Genomic DNA, 22,406 nt, shown 5'->3' with positions numbered 1-22,406 from the left:
TGGTAAGATGTGGAAGACAAAGATGAAGGAGAAGACTAAGATGAAGAAGAAGAGATGTGTGGTACTGTGGGGTATTTTCTGACGTATAACATATAGTGATGACAAAGCACTTTTTGCCTTCCAAAACTTGCTCCACTATGCTTCTTGGCTACTGATGCAGCATCTGAACAGTGGTAGCTCCAGATGGTGCAGCAAGCCTGGAGCCCTTCCAACCACAGGCTGTTTTGCACAGGCAAGAACCCCAGGGGAAATGGAGCCCAGGGAAGAGCAGAGCTCACTCCTGCTACAAACTTGTACTGGGCAAGAGAGCCTGAGAGTGCCAGGGCAGTTGCCTTGGAGGTGCAAGCGCGGCAGGAAGAAAGCAAGCCGAAAGAGCCCAGAGGAGCCCTGACAAGGGGCTGTGCTCAATGCTACAGACAACAAGAAGCAACCCCTGCGGGCCACCCTTGGGGCCTGCCTTGGGAGTCCAAGAAGCTTCCTCCCCCTGGATGCAGGGCAGAAGGACCACCTTCATGGAGCAGGAGCAGCAGGCACCTAGCCAAGATGGCCCAAAGAAGCCCTGGCAAGGGCTCAGTGCTGTAGATGAAGGCAAAAAAACCCCATGGACACTTGCTAGCCCACCATAGGGGAAAAAAGCCTTCCTCCCCTCAGCTGCAGCACAGGAGAGGCCATCTTTGTGGTGTATGAGCAGCAGGCAGTAACCAAACCAAAAGGGACCAGAGAATCCCTGAAAAGTGGTCATGTTCAATGCTGCAGAGGAAGGCAAAAAACCCCCGGGGACCAGTGCCAATCTGCCCTGGGGGAAAATTCCTTCCTGACCCCAGTGCTGGCAATTGGCTGTTCTCTGAGCATGTGAGCAAGACCTACCTCCTCATCGCACAGGCTGGTCATGCCACCCAGGAGATGCCAAAGCCCTATTCTCCCTCAACCTGGAGCCATCTCAGGGGCTTCTGAGAGTGGCTAAAGGCCCCCAGCCTGATCTACCTTGAAGACAAGAATCCTTATTGTACCTGGCAGGGCACCAGTGGGTGATTCAAAGCACTGGGATCCCTGGCAATATCTCTGCATCCCATTTCTTACAGCTGCTGTCCCTGGCTCCACAGAGGATGAGGACTGTGAGCTCTGCAGGGCTCCTCAAGAACCCATTTCCTTGGTTTTGCCACTGCTCTCCAGCTGAAAAGGATTTCCATCCATCAGATGGGCTTTGAAGGTTTCCCCCCTCTGTGAGCTGACCTTGCAGTAGAGAACCTCCAGCAGCCTTGTCCAGCCTCTTCCAGTATTTCTCCCTTAGCTCCCTTCAAGTGATTCCACTGGCTCCTCAAGGTCTTCCTCACAGATGACTTCAGGCTGCCCTAGCTCCGCTCCGGCAGCAGATACAGGAGGATGGTCCCCTCTTATCCTGCCCCGATGCATTGTGACCTCTGCGTTGCTGGGTGGTTGCATTGTGACATGGGGGTGACAGGGCATTGCTGTGCAGTCCTACCTGCCGCCCCTCCCCCCAGCATGCTTCAGAGGAAGGCTTTTGGGGTGCTGGCCCCAGACAGTCCCTGTTCCTAGAAGGCCCCAGGGGCTGTCTCTGTCCCTCGTGGCCTCACACTGGGCACAGCTGCTGGGCAGCCCTGACATGTCCTTTGCCACCTGGCTTGGCAGGACAGACCTCATGCTGTTTCACTTCACTTAGGCCCTTGCAGGAAACAACCCTGCACCCAGATACCACCACAGTAGTCAACCTTCTCTGTGCCAGAGCTAAGGTCCATGAGGCCTTGCAGCAAGGAGGACCAGGGACTTGATGTGGCTACACACAAACCCTTTTTTGGGAGTCCAAGGGGGGTGATTTCGGCAGCCGCTGCCTGGAGGATAACCAAAAGTGTAACCAGAGGCATTGGTTTGGATGGATGATGCCAGCAGACTGCCATGCCCCATGCCTGTCAATGTTTAAGGGGTAATGCCCTTAATAACCATGGTTTAGCTTTTGGTCAGCCCTGAAATGGTCAGGCAGTTGGACTAGCTGGTTGTTGCAGGTACCTTCCATCTGAACTATTCTCTCTTGAAGGGCACTCAATGGCAGCAATGAGTGACAGATAATGTAACTCTTATGAGTCATTAGAGAAGGGCCATGCTATGTCACCTTTATGGGATGGAAAAGCCTGAACATTCTCCCTGCTTTGGAGGATGAGGGGAAAAGCTGGCATCACAGTGGTACAATTCTCCAAGATGGGTCTCCAGCTTCAAAACAGTACTTTATGTAGAAACTCAACTCAGTATAGGGATATACTAAATATAATTCCCATAGTTCATTTTTACCTTTTAAAAGCAGTATTATAAATGGTTAAATTTGGTTCTTTCCCATCAGCAATGCTGACCCTTTAATATATGTAGCTCAATATCAGAGAACACTAGCATTACCTTTGGCAGAGAGAAAACAACGTTTCACTCATAGCAAGACTCCATTTGCCGTTTTGCTTAAAATGAAAATACAAAATGCATCATCTTCAGCCAAACTTTAGGGAAAGAACAGAATAAATTGAACTGAGCCTGGAAGTAACCACATCCTTAATATACGTTTTATTCCAGGCATGCAGGAAAGCAAATACCAGTGAGGCCCTCAGGCTCTAAATCAATGGCACAGAACCAAGACCTATAGTTTGAAATCTGTCAAAGTTGTTTTTTTTTGTTTCATGAGAAAAAATCATCTTATTTCTCTAGTGACTAAGTCATCACAGACAAATGGATCAATCACCACGTACAGGAATGCAGGAAAATGATGCTGGGCGCATCATCCCAAGTGCTCATTCGGGCAAGAAACTTTAAAGGCGAGACCATTGTGATTAGACAAGCTTTTGATGGCATTTACCTGAATCCTACCATCCTTCCAAAAGAGCACAGTGTAACTTTATTTCCATTTTCTACTTTTTCAGACGTTTATGGATCCTAAGGACACTTTTTAAATCTCCATCCTCTTATTAAAATAGCTCATTGCAGACCATTGTATGGAAGACCCCTTCTGCGAGGTGTGTGAGCAACTACAGGAAAACCTGTTAGAAGATGTTAGTCTGCTCTTTTCCACAAGAGCCAGCCCTGAATTCAATAAACCATAATCAAAGTCTGCAAGATTTTATCATATTTGGCCACACATTCCTTTTATCTAAAGCAGGGACAATCTTTTCTCCGTTCCATAGGAAAAAAAATAAGAGCTTTTTCAAATGAACCAGCTACATACACCCTTCCAAAGGAAATGCTGAATGATTAAAAAATGTTCAAGTGTAATTGAAAACTGCCTGAGAATGCAATTGAACAAGCTGGTGGGGCATGTATTAATACAAAATACTTGTTTTTCTCTGATTGATTATATATTCATTGCCAGCTAACAAATGAATCTGCAAAGAATACACACGGTTGTTGCTGTTCTCAAAGCCGTGGTGCTTATCTACCAGTAACTTCATTACAACTAGAAATAGAAAAATAATGGACTTCTCCATTTGCTGCCAGTTTCAAAGAGTTGAAGGAAAAAAAATAATATTGCATCAGATTAATAAAAAAATAAAGAATAAAACATAAAAATTTGTTCCTAAGACTTTTTTTAGCACAAACTCATTTTATGTCAAATCTTCCTGAAATATTTAATTAAAAAAAAAAAAAGTTAAAATTAAACAATAAGGTATTCGGAAATATTTTTTTCTGTTTCAATCTCAATCATCTGATTTTAAAGTAAGATTTTAATGCACTACACAAATGTTATTTTTTTAATATTGTTTTTAAAATGCAGGAAGTAGATGTTTTAAATTTTAAGTAGTACCTACCACCAAAATAGACCCATATTTGTTACTGGTAACTACCAAAGGTAACAAAAGGACTGAAGCCTGCTTTCACTTATTTTCATGCCAAAATATATGAAGACGTATGTAGGACCAATCACAACCATCTCTTTCTGGAGAGGGGATGAAGGAAAACAATCTGCACTGAGAATGGTTCTAAAGAAAGATGGTGTTTTTGGTGTCAAATTGCAAAAATCTGCTTTTAAAGACTACCATGACTTGAGAATATATGGAGCATAAAAGGTATCTATTTTCATGACCGTTAAGGAAAAAAAAATCTGCTGCGTGTCTAAAAACTAGAAAATATGCTAACAAAGAAGCAAGCTTACAAATAGAGCAATAATTCACACAGATCTTTAAAACTTTGCAAAGGAAAAGTTCAACAGTTCATTTCCTTTGCTCTCCATAGTTTACATGTGACCATTCAGCCATGCACTTTTAATGTCAGAAAGAGAATATCAAACCATGTTTGCAGCTGCTGAGCTGTAAAGATAATGGCTAAAAATCAAACAAATATAATAGACCTAAATAGGTATAGAACTACCCAGTATAAAACTATAGAAACTTAAGAGAAAAGGGAAAAAAGACTGGATGCTTAGCAGAACTGTCCCATCCACTGTCACAACCAAAGCTACCCAGTTCACAGGGACACTTTTTAAACAATTGTTTCAGTTCAGTGGTTTTTTTCCTACATTAAAATCCCTGGATATCTAAGTCACTGTTACAGCAAGCTAATAAAATTTCTAGGAATATGATAACTTGATTTCACAAAATATCCACTTCAAAATGTTTTTTCCTTTCTGCCAGTTAATATTTTTATGCAGTTCCAACACTTAGATAGTCAGAAAAGTCTGACCAGACAACTTAGTGGCACATTTCTTATAAATAATAGAATACCATAAGAGAAGGCAAGGAATTTTAATGCAGATCACTGGACTACATTAGTATCCTCGCAATTTAGATGAATAGTCACATAGGCACCAAAAATGTAATAACAGAAATACATTTATACATACAGCGCTGTATTTTATTCAGCACAGAGTGTTCCAATAGTCATCATGACACTTCAATGGTCTCTTTTTTAAATACTATGCTGGCGAAAAAATATGTCCAGGGTACACTACTGAATCTGGCCATGTGGAACTTGATCAGATGCCACAAAAGAGAAACAACAGCAGCTTTCTCATCTACCTTAAAAGGTCCCTTTGACGTTTGAATGCAATAGATGATTAAGGACAGGATGGAGCTGTCTCATTAAGCATGCATGGCAACCATGGGAGAGAATGAGTGAGAGATTGGTAGTTATTAATAGCTCCAATAGCATGAAACCAAGCAAAGGAGATTTTGAATAAATATCCCAGAAAATTTCCTAACAACGAGTATAGCTGAATATGGAATTAACTGCCAAAGGAAACAATAGATTGAATCGAAAACACTGCAGGCAGACAGGATTAATTGCACCAACGATTACCCCAAATATCTGTTAAGCCCGTAGTTTTTAGCACTTCAATACTTTCTAATCAGTTCTTGCAAATATTCACTTGGCTCATCCCTTGAAAACATCTCAAAACCTGATTTTTGTTCTTATAACATGTTTACATGACCAAGGTTTTGTTCACTTTGCTATCTGGTCAGTAAATCTTATCTACACAAACATTTATTATTTCATAGAACCCTAAGGACTGTGGTTACTATTTTTCCTTCTTTTCTCTCCATCCCTAAAAAAAACCACTCACCCATTAGGAAACTGGAACAGTAACATTTGACATAGCACAATACAAGTAATATAGATAATAAAATGAACAGATCTGCAAACATAACTCAGGTGACATTTGTTCAGTTCCACTGCTCCCTAAGCTTTAGCAAACAAACCTGGCTGATGAATGGAAACAGCTCAGTTTGCAACCATTCATGGAGCTTTATCGTTGTTCCTGCTACCTGTTTGCTTTGGGTATGTCGAGAGTTTGCATGACTTTCTGCTGTCTCCAAGTGATATTTTTCAAGTATATCCAACGCTTCAGAAGTGAATAATTTGAAATTTGAAAATTTTTAGCATCCAGTGTACAACTGTGTCAAAAAGATTCAGATGTACAATTTAGATGCAGAAAATCAACACAGTCATATAAAAACCTCTGTGAAGACAGTTATCAGCAAGTGCTTTCCACTCATAGGATTTCAGCACCCAGAAGGCCTCATTTAGTTATCTAGAAAAGCATCGCCAAAGACTATGCAATAGTGTTGCTATTGCCACTTCTGAAGGCATTCACCTGCCACAGGAACTATTCATATGACAATGATTCTGCAGGAATTCATTATGTTCATTATGAATCAGCAGTAAAATGTACTACATTGCAGTTGCCATAGCCTCCAGATGTCATGTCTTTGGTGCCTGTCTCAAAAATCCATAAACGTGGACATTATTGAAGATGTATGTCATGTGCCTTTGCTCCCTGTCTCCAAAAGAGCATGAATAAAAATCTATCATCAGTTTTCACTTAACTGATTTGGTCAATATTTTGCCTTTGGTTATATTGCTTTGTTCTCTGTGACTTGCTTTTTGACAAATGATGTCACTGCAAGTGTAAAGACCCTTTCCCCCTTTACAGTGCAGACCATTTGAAAATAAAAGCTAAAACTCCCAATAACTTTTTTTTTTTTTTTTTTAAAGACATAGTTTTGCCCTATGGAGAATGAAAATCTTTTCTAAATTTGATCTCACAGTTTATTCACAGTTAAAAATACAAGGTTCCTTCTGAATATTATTGTAGACTTTTCTGGTGACTTCTATGAGCCACAAAGATCTCAAGTACACAAAGTGCTAAGGTGCAGTTTCAAAGACAGACCAGATCTAAAACTTTCAGAAACAAACAAACAAACATACAAAACTGAAAGAAGAAGATTTGGTAACGTTGTGAACTTATTCAGGGAACAGAAGTGAGTTCTAATCCATCTCTGGGAATCACAGCTCTTTTTAAAATTTAATTTGCCGGGAAAGGAAGAACATGGATTTCAGCTCTGGTACAAAAATAATTAAATGTGTATCTTAAATGCATACCTCAACAAAAGAGGAACCAGAAAATATGGCAATTAATAACCTGACTTTTGAATTAGCAGTTCAATACATGGAAGTATTTTTCTTAATACTTTGAGAATAATGACCAGATTGCAGTAACGTGCAAGGAAAGAGTTTTTGTAGTCACTAAGTTCATGGCTTCCCAAGGAAACCTTGCTTGCCCTGTGAGAAAATACCTGATTTTATACATGAAAACAAGCTCTCTAAAATATCTAAATAAAATTGAATAGTCAATATAAATCTATAAACTTAAAAAATTATGAATGTGATATATTGGGCAGAGTTTTTATTTAGGTAGTATTTCCAAAGTTTGGGGCATATTTGACATATTTCATCTCTGAAAATTACTGATCATCCAAATCCTCCACTGACAGCAGGATTAATCTCCAAATAACATAGGTTGATGACAGTGATTGTATTAAAATGCAAATATATGCACTTCTAATCATATGATTAAAAACTTCTCATCTGCCAGAGGACATGTCTACATGGAACAATGTAGCATTATACACCTGGATCCAAATGATGCATTTGAAGACAAGTTGGGAATTTGTACTCATTATTCCCTTCTTCCAGTAGTCATACCAAAGGGAATCTTTAGTTTTTCTCAACTGCTCTGTTGCTATCTACTGATAGCATTTGGGGACAGGCTAGTTCCTGCATGTAAAAAACACACCACATTTTAGGTGGGTTTTTGAAAGAAAAATCCTTATGCACATTAAAATGTAAAATAATATTATTGATGTTGTATATATTAAAACCAACAAACAACAAATAATTATTGAAATCACTTCTAATACAAACAGACCAACAATACTCTTGGTGAAATTACAAAATTATGTTTGGCCACCTCATTTCTTCTGTGAAGACAAATTTTACTAGTATTTTCATAGCTACATACACTGTTTACTCGGCAGATACTTTTTATTCTCCTCCAAAATCCATCAAGCAAGTAACTTTTCATCAAATAACTTAACTAATTTTGTCAAAAGCTGTGGTTTACTTTTTCTCACATTTACTTTAAGCCTCTACAAGCATCTTGTCATGTACCTACAGTATTTTGCCAATCCATTTCATTAAAAAAACTACTCTTACCTGTAAATATTACAGCAAAGATCATGGGTTTTATTGTTTGATTCTGCTACATTTTGTTCTGTTATAGTCATATTTCACAGTAAACTAAATGTTGGTTTCTCATATCGAAAACCTGAAATTGCATTTGATGTACAAGTAAGGAGGTATACTTAAAAGTAAATATTTATCAAGCTGCAAAATTAGCCACACTGTAGTGTTTGTTATACTTAAAACAGCATGTAAAACATTTTAGCAGTATGATTGTAAACACTTGTTTATTAAGAGCCACGTACTGAATAATCACAGTGATACCTAAAGCTTCAGAAGCTCAATTTCTCTTTGAATAAGAATCAACTTCAGAATAACCTACTCTTTCTCAGAAAACAGATATGCTGTTGTCTTTTTACGAAGGTATCTAACATCCTTGTGTGCCCTCAGCACAGCAGTACCAACACCACAGCAAGTTTTATTTGATTTCTCAACTAAATTAGTGCAGCTGCTGGGAAATTCTCTGTGGTAAAATATATATATTCTAAAATAGGGCTTTAATTCATTGGATGGCAATAGGAAAAATAATACCAAAACTCTATCCTTTGAGGTTCTTATTGGTGCTAACTGAAAGCCTTTTGACTATTTATCCAAATCAAAACAACAGCTGAAATCACAAGGTGTTTTTATCTGTTACCAGTTAGAATGGCAAAGGGTTCCCTTATGTCTTGTCACCCAGTGAAGTGAATGGGTGAGACTTCCAGATGTGCGCTCCTCACCTTATTCTATCTCCTGGTTATTAAAAGACAAATCTCAAGTAGCTCCTTCCAGCTGATATACCAACAAAGCCAGGACAGCGCATAAAAATACGTACTTAGAAATATGACATCAGACACTTAATTTTCTGCAGATTTATAGACTTCCTTCAAGCGCTGGCTAGGTTGAATTCAAGGAAGGGAATTTAGACACTACCCTTGCTTTTCTGGAAACATAAGTTCTGCTCTTCAGAAGCGTTTGCACCATTTCTCATCTGTATATAAAATAAATTCTAGAGTCATATTCAAACACAAAAGGAAAAAACCTCTGAAAAACATGTTGCACATTTAGACAATTCGAGCTACTCTGACAGAATTCTTATGTATTTTCTTTAATTTTAACTCTAACAATGGGCAATGAATTATGTCCTGTTTCCCAGCTGTTTCTCACAAGACCCAACATGGCATTTGCCTGAATACTATCTTTTGCTCAACTGGCTTGTTCAAGCTTATATAATAGACAAAGTCTTCTGTAAAAGAAACCATCAAGATCAAAAGGAGCAACTTCAAAGCACTATTGTAAAGTCCAACGTTGCCTCTTCCAGGGAAGAACAAACTAGCAACTCAGAGTTAAGGTTTCAATAAATATTTCATGAAGCTCTGGGCAAATATAATTATAAATCCTGAAACATCTTGGTCTATCTAAGCAAAAAGTACTCGAGATTCAGATTTAGTCTGAGATCCAAAGACAGTTTTTATTTATGGGGTAAAAAAAGATGCTCATTGAAAAACTTACAATAGGAGCAGCCGTAGACTTCAATTCTTAACCCAATTTGGCCCTCTCCATTCCAGTCCAAAGGAACTATCCGTACATAGTGAGCAATAACTGGATGTTGTAAATCATGCCGGACCACACTATCAGAGTTTGTATTTCCAGGAAATGCCTAAGGGGAAGAAGAAAAATAAAATTGTTGTATTACATCTATCTCACATGCTATAAATGTTCTCTTAAGAAAAAACATCAGGTAGTGAAGTCCTCTGAGCGTCAAGGTTACACTGAAGTTTGGCTTGAATGTTTCTTTGATAGTGACTAAACAAACAGTTTGTTTACAAAGTTTCACGAGAATAGCAAAACAGTAGCATTGGGACCTCTATTTACTTTCTCCACGATAGGTATGTTGAATTCAGTAAAACAGCTGCTTCTAGTTAAGAAAGTAATCCATTTTCAATTATTAATCTGTTAGTCAGTAATTAACATGTTAATAAAACTGTCCAAGCCAGAGTGGTTGTTCTGGAGAAGATGATGTCCAGCCTCTATCAGTAAAATTACACACACCAGTCATTTTTCTGTAAATAGGAACACTGAAATAACCTGCTCCCTGAAACAGACAGGGACTCCTTCAATTTCTCAGATTTTCAAGAATTTAAAAATCTTCCTTTTGATGTATTAGCTGCTGGAAAGTGAGTGTCCAGTTTCTTGTCTAAGCATAGCTGTCACCCACAGCAAAGCCTATTTTTGGTTCATAAAATTTTGGAAGTCAGGAAAGGACACAAGAGCTCTCAAGGCAGTTTTGAAAATTAATGACGTAAATATTTAGCACTTGGTTTGCAGTTTTGTATCTCTTGATAAAATATTTCATAGCATTAAGCTTAAAAGTAAACAATATGACCAATATGTACTAGTTAATATCATGGATTTTTTTGTTTTGTCTTGTCAGTTTATGGATAATCCATTCATTCACTGATGGCAGATGTTAAAAGACTATAATTCGGTTGTTGTTAGCATTTTCAGCAGAACTTTCACATCTCCTTGTGAATTTTGTGATTTTCAATAGAAACACATGTCTTGTAACAAAGAATGGTCATAAATAAACAGAGAAAAGGTGACCCACTGCTAGGGAGACTATGAAAATAAGGAATGTTTGTGTATACTCGTATTTTTACGTTCATTAGAGGTATCTACAACATTTCTATCTGAGTAAATCCATAATGAAATCCTATAACAAATAGCAATAGTGCAACCAAAACCAAAGAAATAACTGGGCTGTAAGAAATACTACTGCAAAATATAATTATCAATAATTTGAAAGGGCCAAAATTTAAATTGTCCCTTTGCATATAGATATAGCAATATCTAATTACATATATATCTGTACATACATATTCCAAAAGGATAAATTAATAATGACTTTGCACAGTGCACAGTGGATGCAGGTGGTGGTAAATGTAAAGATTATCCACAGGATCCCTTCCTTAGTGGACTCAATAAATTATGACATTTACTAATGGTTATATTTACCTTAATTTTCTGTACTGCAGCTATTGATGTGCTAAATGACGATAATGGCACTCCTCATTTCATAGCTGAGCTTGTAACATAGATTAATTAATGTATATGAAGCACTTACATTTTCGAGTGGTGTTTACAAGGAAATTAACAGTTCTGTCTTCTGAGCTAAATAGAAGACAATAAAAAACAACAGAAAGCATACACTGAAGGAGGACAAAAAATCCCATTGGAGAGCTGCTTATTCTCTTAGTCTTGTTCTAGGAATCACAGAACTTCACGGAGGGAATAAAGAATTTGATCCTTTAAAACACATATTTTAGTGAGAATTCAAGGTAAAGATCTATATTTCAAGAGCAATTTCCATTTGGGCATGTCTGAATTTTGTGATGTCTGCCATATAATCTTATCAAAACCCTCTTCATGTACATTTCTGCTGGTTGTTTTGTTTTGGGCTTTGTTTGTTTGTTTAATTTGCTAGAAGTATTGGGTGGAAAGGAAGTTCAATATAGGAGGTCACGATCATACTGAGTGCCATCACGCGGCACATACAGGACAACCAAGTGATCAGGCCCAGTCAGCGTGGGTTCATGAAAGGCAGGTCCTGCCTGACTAACCTGATCTCCTTCTATGACAAGGTGACCCACTTAGTTGATGAGGGAAAGGCTGTGGCTGCTGTGTACCTAGACTTCAGTAAAGCCTTTAACACCATTTCCCACAGCATTTTCCAGAAGAAACTGGCTGGTCATGGCTTGAACACAGTCATAAGAAAAATTGCAAGCAAACACAAAATTCCTATCTCAGGAAGAATACCTGGTGTAGGGCTCTTTAGAATAGTCCTTTTAAACTGCTCCATGGAATATTACTAACAAATCCTGTCCTTCAACTTGAATTTGAAACCCACTTGCCTTCCTAGGGAAATAACAACAATTTTAATCACTTGGCCTTTTGAAATTATACCAAAAAGCCACAAAAATATTTTATAAAGGAATGTGCAAAGAAATATCCAAGCTGTTACAAGTTACCTCTTTCTTCAGGGATTTCTTTCACTTCTATTTTTTTTTTTTTTTTCTTTTTTCCCTGCTAAGATGAAAATGACAAAAAGATTTTGGAAGAACTGCAGAATACTTGTGTCTCTGCTTAATTCCATTCTGACTGTGAAATGGCAACTCAGCCTTCATGTCAAAAGTACCTAATAACCACATCACAAGTTTAGAGCAAGAGGTAATCTCTGATTGGAAACCCTAGGAATTTAGTACTCTTAAATGTCTTAACAAAAGAGACAACAATAGAATAAGAGATTCTGGAGGTGCTATTTTTGTTCTAAAGTAAATAATCCAATTTAATCTCATTACGTGTTTTCCAAATGTATTCCTTCAGGAATTATATTTTTCCCTTTGATGAAGACAACATGCCTCCATAATTTACCTCTTAGGTTGTTTTGTTCTTGTTCACATCAAATTCTATTCTCAAAGTGACTGTATAGCCATCTTTTAGACCAAATGACCTCAAATAGCTGTTAGCACCTGAAATAGGATTACTTTCATATATCAAAAACCTTGTTTAATAATCATCAAATGCGAATCTATTTTGAAAGCACTAATTGGAAGAGGAAAGGATTTTAAAATTTTCATCACCTGCCCACTTCTTTTCCTTATAGTTCACAAAATGAATAGTAAAGTGATTTAATGTCCTAACTTGCTTGCAACAGAAACTTCCTAAATTTAATTTTAAGTTGTGTTATAAATCTTAGGGGATTGAACATTTAGAGTCTATGGATCACTAGTTGCGTGCAAGTAATTTTTTTACCTCGTGCAGCATTGGCAATTTTATCTGACTTGGTTATTGCTGTTTTATTTATTTTGGGCAGCCAGGATGCATGCTTTCCTGACCAAGGAGGCAGTGACATTTTGCGTTTAGCGTGACTTCATCACAGTCTCTTGAGCCTATCCATGACTAGGGCTGAGGGCTTCTATGGCAATTGAATGAAAGAAAGAGTTGGAAGTCAACAAAGCGACACCCATGCCATGAGTAGCCTCATGCATTTGACTATGTGTGTAGAAACACAAGCTGGAAATTCTGATGTACAGAGACATTTATTACTGGGGTTCAATATTTGTCCTACATGATCTGCTGACCCATGACAACGATTTGCAGCAGCACAGAAAAGGTGGAGTATGGTTTTGTTTCTATGTAAAGGCCCAAATTGCTCAGGAAAAGGTTGGTAGATACACAGTGAATCTTTTTTTCCAGAGCTACATCACACCAACGCTGCTGTTTTCTAGTAACAGCAGGTGTTCTTAGTATCACCAGCTTTTGTAATGAAGATGCTATGATCTTGTCGCTATTTGTTAGTCTGGTATATCCCTTTCTCTACACCTAATATGAAAGAAACCAAAAATATTCTCTGTGGTTATTTTTAGGAAGGAGTGGAAAGACAAAGGAACAAGGACCTCCCTATCTTTCGCTTTACCTACCTTCTTGACTAATTTACCTTTTGAGAGTATTTTGAAAATACACTTGCAAGTGCTTGGAACAAACGTAGAGTTCCTCAGAAGGAAGAGGCTATCATAATGTCACTCTGTTTCTCTCTAGGATTGCAGGAGGCACCTGCAGGAAATGTCTGTACATCCGTTCGATAAAGCTCTGTAAATACTTGTAATAGGACAAGCACAGCAGCCAGAAATGACTGTTGGCAATTGTGCTTTGTTGCTTACTAACTGTGTGAACTTCGGCTAAGAGCCCCAATGTCTCTGATACTCATTCTGTCTGTAAAATGGAGATAATACTCTCAGAAGTGTTTGCTGAGAATTAATTAGCTATTATTTATTCACTGATCCTTTAAAAACAAAACCAATCCATGTACTGTTTTTCCATCCCTGCTCACTTACAGAAAAAGAAATAAAACAAATGAGAGAGACTCATTGACTTTTATGGCCTGATGGGAGAATTATGATAATCTAGTCTGGAGTTCTGGAGACACAGAGTACCAACTCCCATGCAATAGTTCACATAATGAGTTCTTAGTCTGGGTGATAATGCAACTTTCACAAGCTTATTCAATCTTCATTTCAAAACTGAAAGTGATGGATAATCAACTCTATCACACCCTTATGGAAGCTCTCCCAATGCTTACTTATATTCAGTGTCAAAAATATTATTTTTACTTGGGCTTTGTCTGCTTTGTTCATCCAGTCACTGGATCTCATTACATCTTTTGTTCAGTATTAAAGAATGGTTCGGTATCACAGATAACTTCTCCTTTGCAAGAACCTGGCAAACTAGGATAAGAAAATACTGGATATACTTCCATAATACCAAAATAATCTGGTAACTAATAAAACCTGATAATTAGTCTTGAACAGGTTGCAAAATCACAACATAATCTGGCTTGCAAAATCTGCACAGGTTTTATTTTGAAGACATTAGCTTCCTACCCCTGCCACCACTCCCCAGCATTGACTGATATGTAAAATCAGATTAAAATAACAGCATGGTTTTACACTGACTTTGTTGAATTCATTCTCTTGCTGCATCACTGTCTTAAACATCAGGGTTCAACCTCTTCCTAAATAGGGTCACCAAAAGATTTCCAATTATCACTCACATTATGCATTATTATCTAACTGGTATTACTATTATACATTGTATCATAACAGAAAACCTTCAGGCAGTTTCCAGTGTCCTTCATATAAACTTAGCTGTGACTTAATGATACAAGCTATATGATACTTAAAAATTGACATTCCTCTTTTTTTGTAAATTCAGCTAATCTCTGTGCCATTCAAACTGGTTGCTTAGAATAACTCTGGTACAAATGCTAAACAGCTGTCATATTAATATATCAGAGGCCACAGTGAATATCTAGTTTTTAGGAAGAATGTCACAAAAGTTCAATCCATCTTTGAATAAAGATCCGTTATTTTCAGAACCCACTTTATACTCATTTATATACATAACAGGATTGTTTAGCATTGTTAGTCTGAGCCTGCTTAGGAAGGAATAAAAAGAATATACTTTAGATACAACAGAGAGAAAAGCAAAGTGGAAAGAAAGCAGAAGTGATAGATTCTTATTTTCAGCAGCTTTTCATAAATTCTCTAGGAAAGCCATCTGAGTTTCATTGAATGGAATGAATCAACGGTCCTTCATAAAAAATAAAATCAATTATAAAGTCATTACCTGAAAATGAGTACTCAAAAAACAAAATTCCATTTTAAAGGCAATTAGACTATATGTCAGTACTAAGCTGAATTGCACATGTATTGATGTATGCAAAATTATGAACATCCTCCATCCACAAGAGATGTAAAAAGTAAAAAATTAAAGAATATGTTTATAGAGACTATTGAATTTATTTTTGCAAGCTACCTCAAGCAGCAGATGACTATGCTGAGCTTTGTAAGAGCTTTACATTGTATGTCTCAAGTACTGATGTTCTCACTGGAATCACAGCACTGGAGCAAACTTTACTTTTCCTCGCTGTCATAATAACACATAGGAAAACAACTGCTGCTGTAAAAGTGAGAGAAAGGGCTGAAGTCAGGTAAGTATCCCAGTAGTCTTTTTCTCCTTAAAGCTCGCTACAGTGGTGGCATGATTTGTGCTTCATGCCGCACTGGAAATGCAAATAGTGCTAAGTGTTGAGAAGGAGAAGTAGACAGCATCTCACAGAAGAGCTAAAACTTCCCCCTGGGCTGCAGCTGGACAGTCAGCCCTATTTGTCTTCCTATCTACAGTGACCAGGCTAATCCATCACGCCTGGGTCTGCAGTGCAGAAAGAGTGGTATATCCCTCCCTCACAGGTCTGGTGCGAGTAATAGGAAGCAGCAGAAATTGCTCCCTGAAGGGCTGATGCTGCAGCTTGTGATGCTAAAGTGGCATTCTAGTAAGTAAGCCTCGCCACATTGCATCTTTGCAAGGGAGGGGGCACTCCCCCTATATCTAGAGGTTTAATTTTAAACATAGAAGATGAAGAAATGAGACACAGAAGTACGAATTCATTTCAGGACATCAAGCACATCTTAATCAGATACTTAACATTGTGCACACGCATAAGTTGAATTAGGTTAAATAGCTAAAATGTTAAGTGCCATCTTGAAATTAGATTCTTTTCTGAGTTGGGGCAAAAGGGTTCAACTCTAAGAGCTTAATTTAGGTTCCACATTGAAGTGTCTAGTGACAGACATGCTAGAATAACCAAGACAACCCCATCAATCCAGCAGAAGTAAGGTCTGAGGTCTCTCAGATGGTGCTGGGTACCTAAATTCAGGAAACTGCAATTGCACTCAGGGTGCCTAGCAGACATTTTTCTGTGCAAGAGATTAATCTTCCCCTAGGGATAGCTACTTATTTTCTAGCACTATGAGCTTAGTTCAGAGAAGAAGTTTAGTTAAAGGTCTACCCAAGTGTTCTGGTAATAGGTACTTGCACATTACAACCAGGTATTCTATGCCATAGGAATGTGTGGAGTAGAAGATTCATATACAAATATATTTCTTCAGTTATACTGCTTAGTATTTTTGTCTTTGGGTTCAGTGATGGCAGGAGACTAATGCTTGGGAACAAAAATACCAAAATCCTATCAGATTACATTTATGCTGGGGTCCATTTGTTCTGGGTTGACAAATTTATCACCATGTTTAGACTTAATAATTGAGTAAAAAAATGTGACTCAAAACACACTGCAGTCCACCCTTGATTTCAAAATCTAACACAAAGGACTGTGCTAACCTGGATCTGTGGAGTGGCACCATAAAAAGAAAAAATGAAAAAAATTACATGTCAGAAATGAATAAAAATTATACAACATGAGATCTGTTTGTTCGTTTGTTTTTAAAGACTGTTACTGGAGTTGTATATTTATGAAACCCAGAACCATAGCATACCAGGGTCCTATCGTCCCTCATTTAATCCATAGCTAACAAAACCTATTTTTAAAACACAGTGCATCTTTATATTACCTTTTCATACAGGATAAAAGATGGTTATTAAATCAAAGTATACCTCAGTTATGTGCCAGTGTATGATAATGTATAAATGGCCAACACTAAAGAGTAAATATGAAAACTTTCTGAATTTCACTTACATTTTACAGCTGTAGCTCAGATTCTTTGGCTCTACTTCCAAATAACCCCAGTGTATCTCAGCAGAATACTCAGACATCTAAGTCACTGCCTGTGTTTAGGAAGGTGGTTTCCTCACTCATGACAGGTGCTCCTAAGAAGAAGGATTGTAGAACTTTTCTCAGCATGAATACTGAGTACTTTATTTTTTGCTCTACCAGGTCAATCAGTAAGTCAGCTCTGCTTTCCTTGCCCATCATCTGCAAATGAGAATGCTGAGGGCTGACTTCTCACATATTTGTTGTGAGGGACAAAGAACTACAGCAATAAATGAGGAGAATATACAAGAATTCAGCTCTAATCACAGCTATGGAATGCTCTATTCCTGAAAGTAGCGTTAAACCCTTAGGGCTATGCTGGAAAGTTGCTGTGTGAAGCTCTAACTATGCACTTGCTTTTGACAGCTGCATCTTGACATAATGTTCGAAACATCTGAGCAAGTGACCTGACCCATTCTAGGCCCAAGTGAGATGCTGCATTTCTATTCAGGGGAAAGTTCATCAATTCAGACATCTACAAGTTATACACTATTTTTCTTTCTACCTAAAATCTGAATTTAAATAAGCATGTCTTCTCGAACTGAAAGTGTACTGATGCATCTTGAAATACCATAAAATTCATAAATGAACTAAGGTTTGCAGAAAGAGTGAAACATTAAGTACTGTAATGATAGTATAGAGCTCTCAAGTGCTAAAAAACAGGGAAAATAACAAAGTGGGGAAGGGAAGAGGAAAGAACAACGAAAAAGGTTTTCACTTAGAATCATATACCCAGCAAACAGATTCACATTTCTGCCAAATTCTGCTGATAAAGGCCTGGAAACAGTAGAAATCAGGAAATTAGTTTATGCGTTGGGTAGTTTTTGGATCTGATTAAGTCTCTAGTTTATTCCAAGTTGATTTCATGTTTCAGAAAATTTCAGTATTGCCTGCTCTACAGGATAACACACTCTTGGAATATACAGTAGGGCTTCTTATCAGTGAAGCCTTTCATGTACTGCCCAGAATTTTAAGTTTGTATAGTGAAGAAATATTATGTTTTCAAAAATTTCTTATCTATAGGACAGGCTTGAGATTTTAAAAAGAAAAAATAAAACTTTTTTTGTATGATTTTTTTAAAAGGAATTAACAAGTATTTTCCTAAATAGAAATTGCCCTAACCTTAATGAAAAATTCTTCTGTTAGTGAAAATCTGAACAATCCTGTAATCCTTGCTTATAGCTCAATAAAGAGCAAGCTATCCTCTCTCTAAGAAGCAGGACTGATCACACATTATTGGAACACAGAAAAGTTTAGGTACAGAGGAGGTGTCATGTTCTACATGCATGAAATCATATTCTCTATTTTTTTCACAGATACTCCCCAAGTAGAATCTTTTATTAACTTACAGTCTGAACCAAAGGGATGATCATAAAATAAATTTTCAGGCAGAAAGAAAATTTATATTACCTATGGATTGGGCAAAAAGTATTAAACAGAAAGATCCTTTTGCCACATGACAGAAATTAAAAGAGGAGTACAGATACTATGCTGTGATAATTGCATGGAGATAAAGGTGTTAGCAAAATGAATACTCAGCTTTTGTTTTCTCCTTAAGGTAGACAAAAAAAAAAAAAAATAAAAAAGAGTAGTGCAAAAGCAAAATAGGTAATAGGAATGAATGGTTCAGAATGGAAATGACCACATCAGAAACAAATCCTCAGGACATAATGTCAGATATATCTAAGAAGACAAGATAATGTTTACCCAAAACAAACTGAAGAAAATGATGCATTCAATGGTAAGTCCTTTTGCCAGGATTTATGAATCTATCAAATTTGGACAATAGGGAATGGGAAACAAACGGATGGGAAAAGGATTTGTGAACAACCTACATATTTACCAAGCCTAAGAAATGTAAAATAACCATCCAGAAAACCACAGACTTTCAGCACAAACTTACTCAACATTAAATGTATTTTGAAGGAAGTAACAAGGAAAGATGTATACATCTCTGGGAAACAATAAAATCCATCAAAGGCAGCATTAAGCTAAACCATCTGATATCTTTTCTGCAAGACAGGTTTTTTTGTTTTGTTTTGTTTTGTTTTTGTTTTTTTTAATAATAGAGATGGAATATAGGAAGATGGCAAAAGTATTGTTTGCTGTTCACTCATGGGAGATTAGTAACTGAGATGGAGAAAATAGCAAATAGAGTAAGAGTTGGAAAGAAGCCAATGCAATGTGACAAGGGAACTAGAAGAGATCTTATTTGAGTTTCTCAAGAATCATTCTTGGATTTTGTATTATTTCATTAATTAATTTGGCAGAGGAAGTAAGGCATGTGCTAATGAATGCCAAGATGACATGAAGTTTGAAGTCTCTACCAAGGTCAAGGAAAAATTACCAGATTTGAATAATGATGTCATGAAACTTAAGAGACAGCTAAGTAATGCAAATTCAAAGGCCCTCACCTAGGAACCAAATGACAATTTATTCTGTTTCCCGGGGCAAAAGCAGGTAACAAGTGAGCTGCATGGACTATATTATCAGACACCAAAATAAAATAAGTAATAAATCTTTCTTCAAACATCTCAGAAGAACACAGCTGGCCAGACAATTTTTAAGATCAGCAGATACAAACAGAATACAGAAGGAAAACCATGGCAGAGAAGTTAAACATGTTCTTTGCATTCTGCGGATGAAACTGGGCTGATCTCCCTGGTGCATCTCTTCTTTCTAAGGGATTTTGTCAAGGGTTCAGTTTGAAGCAGTTTTTGAACAAATAAAGAAAATGAAAAGTAACAATTCATGAAGGTCAGACAGTATTCACCCATGGGTTCTAAGGCAACTCATGGATGAAATAGCTGAATTAGTAACAATGGTGAATAACTTCTCACATAAAACTGCTTTGGTGCCTAATCATAGGAGGGTGGCAATTTTTAAAAATCCTCCTACAGAGAGCCAGGGAATTACAGACCAGTAAGCTTGTCATCTGTGTCAGGCAAAGTCTTGTAAATCTGTGTAAAGAACAGAAGCACTGCAGACACCTGAGTAATTATGATCTGCTTGAGAAGAGTCAGTTTGACTTGTACAAGAAAATCCTTCATTATAAACCCAATGAAGTTCATTGAAAGAGCAAATATGCCTATGGATAAAGGTGGTCTCGTTAATGTAATCAATTCAGCTTTCCAAAAGGATGTTGAAAATATCCCTCACCAAAGGCTTTTAAGGTGACTAAGTAGTTACAGCATAAGAAGGAAGGTCTTTAAATGGTAAAATAACTGATGAAAAGAGAAGTAGTCGAAAAAGTTGAGTTCCAACAGTGGAAATCTCCAGTGGAGTTGTGCTGATTCCTGTACTGTTCAGCACACTCATAAACTACATAGAAAAAAGGGTAAGCAGAGAGATAAGAAAGTTTGCTGATGGTACTAAATTATCTAGAGCGAGCGATAAGGGTGAGAGAGCACTGTGAAGAACTGCACCAGAATATGTCTTATGAGCCTGAATGACCGAAATTAGGTGTAGATAAATGTAAAGTGCCACATGGGGAAAAGACTGTCCTAATTTCACATAAAAATGATGAGCTCTGAGCTAACCATTACTATTCAGAAGAGAGGTCTTTGGATTCTAATATGTAGTCCCTGAAACAGTCAGCTCAATGCTCAGTAGCAGTTAAAAGGTAAATTAAATGCTAGTATAAGAGTACTGAAAATACAGTTTATGTCACTGTAAACCATGGTTCATCTATAGTTTGAACATAATGTGAATTTCTACTGCCCTCGTTTCAAACAGGAATGAAACTTCTGTATGAGGAACACCTGAATAATCTCTGAGTCTTCAATCTTGAAAATATTTCATTGCAATATGAAAGGTCTACAAAATCCCAAGGGATGTGGAGAGCACGTAAGAGGGATCAACTTTCCAGACTCTCTCCCTGGGTAAAGACATACTTGGCATCAAATGAAGGTAGGTTCAAAAAAAATTTAAAAGATATGAAAGCAAAGCAGCAACTTATAAAACTTATTACCACAGAAATTTGGGGTACTACAGGCCTGTGTGAGATTAAGAATGGCAGCTGTCAAAGCACATATGAAAGAATCCACTGAGACTTACTAAACAGTTAATACATGTGACTCCGTAAGTCTTTGAACTTTAACTAATTAGAAGGTAGAAGTATTTTACATGGAAGCATCATACTTATTTCCTCAATTTTTATTTTTCCCCAGGCATTTCCTTATGAATAATGTGGGAGACACAGTAGATGGATCTTTTCTCTGATTAATTATGGCCATGCTTAAATTGTCTTGGGCTGTTCTATGTGGTACAGGCATATTTTGTTGAGTCCCTGCTATATTGCAATAGGAAAGGCAAACTTGATGTTGATATATTTCAACTTGATATGTTTCAATTTTTTTTTCTTCTTGCAGGAATAAGTAAATATTAATGGTAGTGTATGAGGCTCTGGAAAATTTCCCTCTCGTTGCCTAGGCAGTTCATCTTTATAGCCCAAAAACATGAAAATGGTATATAGAAAAAATGCTCATATGAAGCAGAAACAGAGGAATGAATGCCAAGACCATAAAAAGGAGTAAACAGGTTTTCAGACACATTAAAACAGAGATGATCCTAGTATTTTGCTGTGAAGACTGTGCGTGTTTTATATGGTACTTGTGGTTAACATGCAGCAAAAGGCTTTTAGTTATGCCTCAGATTTACCTTTACCCTCATTCACATCAGAAACTCAGATTCTAGTTCTTTTGACTCCAGAATTCAAAACCCATTTCCTTTATGAGGCTTGGTAGTGTGCCATCCCCATAGTCAAGTTCTCTGCTTGATTCTTCTAATCCAGGTTAGCCTAACATAGGGATAGTTATGTTCTGCATTATTATTTCAGGCTTTTGCTCCGCCGCTGTCTCTTCTTTGGAAATGCTTTACATTCTTTTAATCCCCCTTCACCTTTGGGCAATATCAAGCTTAGCACCCTCCCAACACTCATCAGTCAGTCTCAGAAGTTATCAAAGTGACTGACTACCAAAGCACTAGGAAAAACCCAAGGTCATTCCAAAGTTTAAAATCAGTAGACATCTAGAAGATCTAGCAGCTGCCTAGTTAGCTTATCGACTCCTATACAAAAAATACAAGGGGAAGTAACTTTTTGTTGATTTCCCTCCCTCCCCCCTGGCTTGTTTTAGAAATACAAACCCAGTGGCATGTAAAAATTTCAGAGTGCAGTGCAGCTGTGTGTATTGAAAGTAATAAGCATGTGTAAGTACTTCTTAAATACTGACAAGGTTTAAATAAATATATT

General features: G+C 37.4%; 1 protein-coding gene across 5 annotated transcripts in view; it reads right to left on the bottom strand.

The window, feature by feature from the left end:
* CNTNAP2 (contactin associated protein 2) overlaps positions 1–22,406 on the bottom strand; it is a 1,147,495-nt gene that overhangs the window by 657,933 nt on the left and 467,156 nt on the right. For all 5 annotated transcript variants that reach the window (XM_065052118.1, XM_065052119.1, XM_065052115.1 and 2 more), the window contains exon 4: positions 9,502–9,649. In XM_065052118.1, the coding sequence (XP_064908190.1) occupies positions 9,502–9,649 (148 nt within the window). The remainder of the gene's footprint in view (positions 1–9,501; positions 9,650–22,406) is intronic.

Source organism: Columba livia, chromosome 2, assembly GCF_036013475.1.
Source record: "Columba livia isolate bColLiv1 breed racing homer chromosome 2, bColLiv1.pat.W.v2, whole genome shotgun sequence".
Classification (NCBI taxonomy): Eukaryota; Metazoa; Chordata; class Aves; order Columbiformes; family Columbidae; genus Columba; species Columba livia.
This window is presented reverse-complemented; position numbering and strand designations above follow the sequence as displayed.